General features: G+C 46.0%; 1 protein-coding gene across 1 annotated transcript in view; it reads right to left on the reverse strand.

The window, feature by feature from the left end:
- The window catches only part of LOC138566386 (tripartite motif-containing protein 54-like), a 708,248-nt gene extending 706,228 nt beyond the window's left edge, over nt 1-2,020 (reverse strand). Inside the window, exon 1 of the mRNA XM_069643570.1 lies at nt 1,742-2,020. Within this exon, the coding sequence (XP_069499671.1) occupies nt 1,742-1,999 (258 nt within the window). The 5' untranslated portion in view covers nt 2,000-2,020. The remainder of the gene's footprint in view (nt 1-1,741) is intronic.
- Nucleotides 2,021-9,057: the final 7,037 nt, after the last annotated feature.

Consider the following 9,057-nt stretch of genomic DNA (forward strand, 5'->3'; position numbering starts at 1 on the left):
GTGATGTGTACACATTCTGAGAATCTCAAACCACTGGGATTCCATCAGAATGTGTATACAGAATGTTATATTTGAATACAGCAGTTGATCCCAGCATCTGATCCCTTAGGTGCGTCTGCTGCCTGCTGTGATTATACTTTCAATAAATACTTAAATTATCCTCACTTGGCATCGCATCACCCTCTCTTAACAACTGAAGCATGGTCCAATTTGGGACTTGACATTATATATTCCTTCCTGTTAAAACCACTAATGAAGACAAATATGGAATAGTACAACTGAATGATTACCTTTACCAGATGGCCTGAACTACTTTTTTTTTTAGATAACAAGAATTGAAAAGCATATTACAAAGAGAACGATAGCCGGTTGAGATGAAATGGGATGACGAAGTACAGTTTGCTTCTAGGCACATACAGTAGAAAAGTATCAAGCATAACCGCACAGCCCATCATCACCCCAGGCCAATGGGTTTGTTGAGCGTGCAAATAAATAAATTAAATAAAGTCTACATTGGCTGCTGAATATTGATTGGTGTATGCTTTTAAGACCATTACCACTCAGGGAATGACATCTTGTGGCTTTACAACAGTGACAGCTTGTGCAATGATGAGGTGATGATATGCCATATTAGACTGCCAACTACAAGGATCCAAAGAACAGAGACATTGGAGACATCCGACAAAAAATGAAGGAAAAACAATTGCACATCAAGAAAAGAAACTACCACAAGCATGCTGTTAAAGCCCCAACTATTCACCCTGAAGATGAAGTTAAAGTGAGACTTCCAGGTAAAGACAAGGATATCCTCTCAAGACAAAGTAAACCACAAAATGCGTGAGAACTATATAAACTTGTAAAATGGAACGAGTGGCGTCATGAATGAAAACAGTTGAATGGAAGACAGCAATAAACCCACACCATGCACAAGCCAAGAATAATTCGAACACCATAAAGAACAAAGCCAAGTCTCTGATGATCTTATCTCATTACTAACAGAGAGTGTACATGACAAAGAAGCCCCACTTCTGCAGGGATCCAGCAGAAAGCAATCCCAACCTGGTTAAAAGACGGCAAGTTATACTGAACACTGTACACTTTATCTCCTTTTTGGACATGGAGCAAGAAAGATGTGTGGCACATATTTCTCTCTCTCTCTCTCCCCATTGGACTAGGGATGAAGGGTGGCGAGAATGTGTAATGTTTGTCATTCCACAAGCAGGACTCGGTCTACTCTACGTGGAATCTTTGCTTACCATGGATTCATTTTAACTGCTTACCTCATCTCAATACAAAATGTAATATTTCAAATAAAGCAATTGGTTAGCTCAGCACAATTGGTTTATCTTTATTGTATGTGTATCAGTGAGCACGTTATCTTGAAATGCGGCAATCGTCCCTCTCCCCTGCCCCGGATTTTAGTGTGTACTACTTTATTTTGTGCTGGAAACCATTTACTCAACAAAAAGAAAATCAACTTGGAGTATTTGTCTTTAAAAAAAATGGAATGACCTGCACATTTTACATTTTTAGGTCTAGAATTGTATGACTTCTAAAATAAAACCTGAAGCACTGCCTTCTTTCTCAAAGGATAACAACTCCCTCACTAGACACCTCCTGAGCTTCTTGCCTGCTAAAATGTAGGAGCCTTCATGCAAACATCTGCCCACTGATCTACCACCCCATTTAAGATAATCGAGGCTGATCTTTGTGCTGTGTATTTATTTCACTCGTCTCTTACTTTTCTGCAGATGGGGCAGGAGAAATGTCCGTTGACATGAGTGCAATCCTGGCGAAGCAGGATCTCCTCTACGCAAGGCTTGCAAAAGTTGTGTGAGCAGGAAAGCACTAGCACAGGGGGTCGAAGCAGTTCCAAGCAGACAGGGCAGGACAAAACCTTCCCCAAGGGCTCCATCGCGGCTAGCACCAGACAGAAAGAAAATGCACATCGTCTCCCTAGAGACAAGAAACTACCATCCCCACCAACTACAGCGAACATTCTAGAACACGAGGGACTAGGTCTCCCATTGGAGGAACGGACCTAAGAACGTACATACGCTACTATAACATCATACTTAAACCACACACCTACCTTTTTCAAGCAGTTCACGTGGTGCACAGCTTCTTGATTGTTTTTTGAGCAGTAAGCGGAAGTGGAGGTCCGCGCAGCGCGGCCCAAAGGCCTTCCTCTGCTTCTTCACACAAACTTTTCGAGCTGAGGTCAGTGGCGTCTCCAGGAAGCAAATGTCGGGGGATGGGGAGAAGGGGCACAGAGGGGAACCCGAGGAGGTTAAAATGGTGGAATATTTGGGGAAACTTGAATAAAAAGCCTCAAGCAATTTTGTACGAAAAATTAAATATTCTAACAATTCTGGTGCTTCAATTGTAAGTAAGCACAATGCCAATTATGCATCATAGGTCAGTATGTATAAATGACACCAGTTTTAATGCAATGCACATTATTGGGTTGGGAAGTGGCACAATATAACAGAATTAGTTGCAAGGTGTTAACGCCAGTTAGTTTACTTCACAGTATATTGTAGTGTGGCTCAAATGCTGCAGGGTGTTGTCAATTCAGGATGACCTGTATTGCTTTATTATAGAGTTGCTAATCTGCCTGGGATAATGTTTAAATACACACCATGGTTCGCTTAAAAACAGCAATGTTCAGTACAGTGTGCCAGTCTGCTACTTAAACAGAAGCTTGCCAGTTTCAAACAACTACTTCATCATAGTCAACATGCTAGTTTCGACAGTATCATGCCATCCTTGCCCCACCCTACCCCTGAATGACACATTGTGATGCGAGTGCAGCCTCAAAGCAACCAATAAAACCATCATCTGCATAGTCAACCACCATATATAAAGTATAGCCCTGCATGGGATGCAATAATAGGTTCAATGTCCCCAAGAAAATGCAGTCATGTGAAAATGTAGTCAGCAGAAAGTCGTTTTAAAAAAATGTAGTCATTCAATACAGGCAATCCAAAGTGTGAAAATGTTGCCAGTAATAAGGTCGCCAAAAAGCTATTTTTTAAAGGTAAACCTAAATTATTATTATTTATTTATTTGTACATGGTTTAAAATAAACCTTTACAAACACACAAGAATTACATCACATAATTAAGCACTAAAAAAAGAAACACATTTAAAATCCAGCATTTTAAAATACGAACACATTTCCATAAGAACACTAGAAATGGTGGGTTGGAGCCAGAACGTGCGGCATGGCTCCTCACTAGCTATTGTCCCAGACCTGAAAACCTAAGGAGATACGCCAGCAGAAAGTACACAGTTTTGCTTGAAAACACTCACCAGGCTGGGGGAAAGGGATCTATGTGATCACTGCGACCACACACAATTGCGACGGCCGAAAATGACGACTTTTTTTTCTTCATTAAACCCACTTTACACCCCATAGCTATAGATAGCCCTCCCATATTAATATAATATCCTATACCCCCCACATATATATGTGGTGTAAAGGGGGTGTTTAAAAATAAAAGGCACTTTGGCCGTCTGAATTGTGAGGGCGACATTTTGGGGCATTTCCGGGGGAAAGTGCTGCGCCCAGCTGGACAGAGCGAATAAGCCCCTACAAACCGGATCGCTGAGGAGTGGACTTTGGCAGCAAGTCGCGGCGTGACCTAACGAAAAAACAAGATGGCAGCCAGGGCTCGCGCTCTGAGCACCCCAGAAAACTGAGATCCCAGGGTGGGGGTGAGAAGCCTGTTGCACTATGGCGGCCGGCCACAGTGTAAGATGACACGCCAACATCAGAACCAATAATAAGAGGAGCTCCTCGGGGACAGACCGTGTTATCACTGTGCCGCGCAGATGGCGCAATCACCACGGAGTGAAAACGACTAAAGAGATAAGTAAACAGCTTCTGGTCCCGACAGACAGGCAGCCCACTGGAGGTGGCACCGGCTACTCCTGCAAAGCCCCCCCCAACACCATTGCCCAGCACCTTAAGGAGGAAAATGTGCCATGCCACAAGCCAGCCCCGAAAACCCATGAGGAGGATGGGCCCTGGGACCGGCGCAGCAATAAGGTAAACCCTCCCACCACCACTTCATCAGGGGGTCTGCCCAATCCCCACAACCGCTGTATAGGAGCGGGGCTATGATGGGGGCACCCACTGAGGATTTGGGTGACCGGGACACCAGCCAACACCCACGTGTGACATCCTGAATGAAAACAGGCTTGAAGCACACCAGAATCTAGCCCCTGTCTCACCATGTCTCCAGCCAAGTAGCTGGCGCAAGACAGGAATACACAGGAAAAATGCCCTTAACTGTATGGAGCCACGCATAGTATCGGATCCAACAGGATCCGAGGGCAGCGAAACCCTGCCACACGAAGCAGAAACTGTATGCGAAGAACAAACCGGCTCATAAAGGGGGGTGGGATTGGGGCAGCAGTGACTAAAGACTAAATGTATTTAATGGAACTGTCATAAATTGCACTGCATGTTCGGTTTGTATTGTTGTTTGGTTTGAATAAAATTAATAAAGAAATAAAAAAAAATAAAAAAAACTGTATGGAGCCACGCAACAAAGGTCCTCCTCTTTGAGCCCCAAAGCGAGAAATGGCGAAAACCCCCAAAACAACGAAACAAATGGACATCTATATGCTGCTCTCGGCACCCACTGGAGAGAAAGGGAGAAAAGGGGAGCGAACCGGAGCAATGTCGCAAGAAAAAGACTCTGAGATGCCCCCACCACCGCCGCTAACTCAAGGGGTCACCAAGACAGATCTGCAAGACCTAGAAGCCAAGACCAAGGAATACCAGAGAGGCACGGAAGAGTTTATGAAAAGAATCTCGGGCCTAGACAAATGCATAGACGAGGTGGAAAGCAGAACGGCAGAGATGGAGTCAACGTCATGCGAACAATCCTACGAAAATGGGGCGGGAGCTTACAGAATCACTGCACTGGAAGCCAGATGTGAAGCTCTGGAAACTAACTTCACTCGGGACCTCTTCAGGTTCATCCTAACGCTCCCAGATAGCGCCCTGCTAGAACTGGACAGAGTACACCGAAGCAGGGCTAGACAAGCACCAACCGCACGAACCACTCCACCAGACGTCCTGGCAAAGGTTCCCTTCTACAGGGTCAAGGAAGGGATCATGCAGGAAGCCAGGAAAAAGCTACTGAACCCGGAAGGAGCAAATGAAAATGACGAGCATGACACAGCACTCAAAGAGGACTCATTGAAGGAGGTTACGCAGCCCTGGACACGGCTGGACAGGAGAAGGCGGCTCGAAGGCCCAAAAAGGTGCCAGGCTCTGAGAGGGAATATTCTGCTGACAAAGAAGAACTGCCCAATCTGAACCCCTGCAGGTGCCTCTGGTGCTTCTGACTGAACAAAGGCAGCATGCATCCTGAAAACGGGCAAAGGGATCGCTGTAAGGAAGAACTAACGCACCTAACGGAGGAACAGAGATGACAGGGGTCGAGAGTGAGAAGAGCGTCGGAGATGGAAAGCTGTAACTGTAAACAGCACTACTGAAGCTACCGTTGTGTTTTCATGCATTAACCTCTGGACACTAGTTATCCACCGAAAGTTGGTTGGTGAGATCTGAGCCAGTTGCCCCGAGCGTTGTTGGACTGGTCTCAAAGACTCAACACTTGTTTTTGGGGGTCATGGGGAGGGGAGGAAGGTTTTCCGGGGTTATACTAGTCGGTGGAAAAATATGTTGTGGGAAAGTAGGGACATATCGAAGCAGCAACACAGGAGGAGAAATGGCATGGGGGCCTGAGCTCCTGTACATGGGACAGAGATCGGAAGCTAGAAGCCGGGAGGGAATGGCACAAACGTGTAGCCTGCTTGAGGAAATGCACCTTTAAAACAAAAACTTTATTTAAGAGAGTATGTTCAACATTACAGCAAGAATAGTGTAATCGATAACCAAAATAGCACATTATACATTTATAACCACACCGCGCAGTTAATGTTGAGCTGGGGCGGAGGGTTTGATAAACATAATACCCCGATAGATGGAACATAGAGTGGAGATGATAACATTGACACCACGTTTTGCCTCACATTGCAACAGTTGTCTCTTCGTTGCTGTCAGTACATGATTGGTTAGAAACTTAGTAGCTGGGGTATGGGAGCCATATGTCCTTGGGTCAAGAGTTCGTAGGCTGTAGCGCAGACCAGCGCTCCTCCATGATTAACGCTCAAGTGACCGATTTGAGCCACTGGGAGACGGTCGGGCTGGTTGGGCGAAGCCATAATAGTAGCATAGATCGGACATACATAAACTTGCAAGTTTGCGGAGACCTGCATGTAAATGCTCACATTGCTGGAACAAACAAGTAGAAGGGGTAGGGCATACTTCGGAGTTCAGTATAGTTGACATGGTCTTGCAAACTTCTTTAAAGAACACATTTAGCATCGGACAGTTCAACCACATATGTATATAGTTTGCTTAAATTGCAGAGCATCTAGGGCATGTGGGCGAATGAGTATGTGAAATGCGGTGGAGGCAGGTAGGGTTATAGTGAAAACGGTGCTATACTTAAATTGTATCAGTCGGAATTTTGAGTTGAAGGACACTTCACGGGTTTGTAGGCACATGGAGTCCCATCTCTGTTCAGTTATGTGCTGCTCAGGCCCCTGTTATCTTATGGTCTCACCAGCTCGTCCTATTTTAGGCGTAGTGCACCAGCGTGCCACATAAAACTGTTTATTGCTTTCTCCATTTGATGCTGGAAATGCATTGGAGGGACAGGGCCTCCCTGTCCTTGTTCTGTAGTCCTTTTTCGTGCAGGTTCTGTGTTTTTTTCTGCCCAGGAATCCATGTGGGACTCCTGGCAGTGCAGCTCTTCCTCTTTTTTTGTTTGGTGTACAGGCCCTTGGGATATCCTTATGGTACCCAGGGGTGGGGGATACAACTCTGTGCCCCTAGTGTATGTTTTTGGGCACCTGTGTGTGGTCCACAGAGCAGGGTATGGGCCGGTGGCAGCTCCATGCTGAAGTTGACAGGTGCTCTGGGTAGCCTCCATTTTGGGATACGATACCAGGCCCTGCCATTGGAATAAGTTGATTCCTGATAGGAAACAAGATAGCCCCTGTGGCCTCTTGCTTTCTATTGCCTATTACCTTGTTTTCCCGAAGTCCCGGGAAGTCCTGACTCTGTCCCTTCCCCCTGACTGGCTGTTGGGTGGAAGTTCCATATATGGTATTGTGGGGAAGTCCAGGCTAGACTGGCTGGAGCCTTCCCAGTGACTGTATGTTGTGGGTACACCCTTGGGGTGGGACCTGGGTGAATGGAGTGTGTGACCAATATGCACTTGTTATGGGTGTCTGGTTTCTGGTATGTGACACAAAGACTGAGACAGCCCTGCCCTAAACTGGGATGAATGCAGTGTGGAGTGCCGAATTGCAGAGAGCTTGTCCCCTTGTTTTGAGTGTCTGGAGGGAGGAGAATGATCTGCATGCACTGTGAGCCTGATTGGCTGCCTGCCTGCATGTCCATAAAGGCCTCTCAAGAATAGATTTAATCCTAATGTCCAGTGAGTTATTCCCCTGCCTGGAAGAAGTTCAGATACATCTGAGGGTGATCACAGAACCTGCCCCAGTGCAGGCCCGGGTTAGGGTATGCAGTCTTCCAAGGCCACCACAATGGCACTGGAAGATGCAAGACTAACTATTGCAGGATCAGTAATCAAAGATGAAATATCCAACGCACTCACTTGTTACTTGGGGAAAACTCCTCAGTGGGATGCTCGGAAGCGGTAATCTGAGACGACATGAAACCAGTAATCAGGGGAGTGATAATAAGGTGTGCCAAAGCACAGAAAAGAGCAGAACAAATGCAGCAGGCTAAGCTGGAGGAGAAGGTAGCAGCCATGGAAGGGGCACATAAAAGGAACCAATCTGTGAAGACAGGTAGAGAACTCAAAAAGGCTAAAGCCACACTGGAAATGCATCTGCCAGACAGATCTGCCAGAGCATTGGCATATACCAAACAGTTCTATTGCATGAATAGCAATAAGGCAAAGAGGCTATTAGTATACAAATTAAAAAAAGGTCCACACCCGTAATAATATTCCCACTCTGAGAGGCAAAGATGGGTCTTTACTGTCCTCGGAGGACAACATAAGGAGCGCAATGATGAACCATCATAGTGATGTAATGACGGGGAGCCCGATTGATGAGCTATTGCAAGCCAACTATCTAGCCACCTGCCCAGGAAAGCCTGAGTCAACTCAGCAAGAGCCCCCTGAACTCCCCATAACCTTGGTGGAAGTGAAAGAAGCCATAAAAACTCTCAAAAATGCAGCCCAGGCCCTGACAGATTTTCCTCGAGGTTCTATAGGGTGTATGCTCACATTCTAGCCCCCATCTCGTTACGCTTTTTAACTCTTTCTTGGCCACAGGGAGCATCACACCATCCAAGGAGGAATCCCTCACAATACTCATCCACAAACCAGACAAAGACCCAGAGGACTCTGCATCCTATCGGCCCATAACACTAATGAATAACAATGCAAAGATCTTCTCCAAGACCTAATTCATCCGGACCAAACGGGATTCATCCCGGGCCGCACTACCCATGATAACATCAGACGCACCCTAAACCTGGTCGAAAGTGCCTCAAGAATGAAAATAGAAATGGCTGTGATTTCACTCAACGCTGACAAGGCATTTTACCTATTAGACTGGCGTTACATACAGAAGACACTAACCCGCTTTGGGTTTGGCCCGAAGTTTATTAAATGGGTAATAGCAAACTTTCAGCATACCTCCACCTCACTAAGAAGCAACGGGATACGATTCCCTAAGCTCCATATCTATCAAGGCACTCGCCAGGGCTGCCCACTATCTCCTCTAATATTCGCTCTCTATATGGAACCATTTGCAACTAGAATTCGGGAGAATGCACAAATACAGGGGCTATAGCTAGGTGGGAACCAGTACAAGGTCTCCATGTACGCTGATGATGTCGTCCTCTCCCTAACAGAGATTGAGAGCTTGCGCTTTGGCAGGAGGTCTCAGCATTTGGGGAGGTCTCGGATTTCAGGGTTAATTACAGGAAGTCGA

This window comes from Ambystoma mexicanum, chromosome 2p (assembly GCF_040938575.1).
Source record: "Ambystoma mexicanum isolate Mex_15411 chromosome 2p, UKY_AmexF1_1, whole genome shotgun sequence".
Lineage (NCBI taxonomy): Eukaryota > Metazoa > Chordata > Amphibia > Caudata > Ambystomatidae > Ambystoma > Ambystoma mexicanum.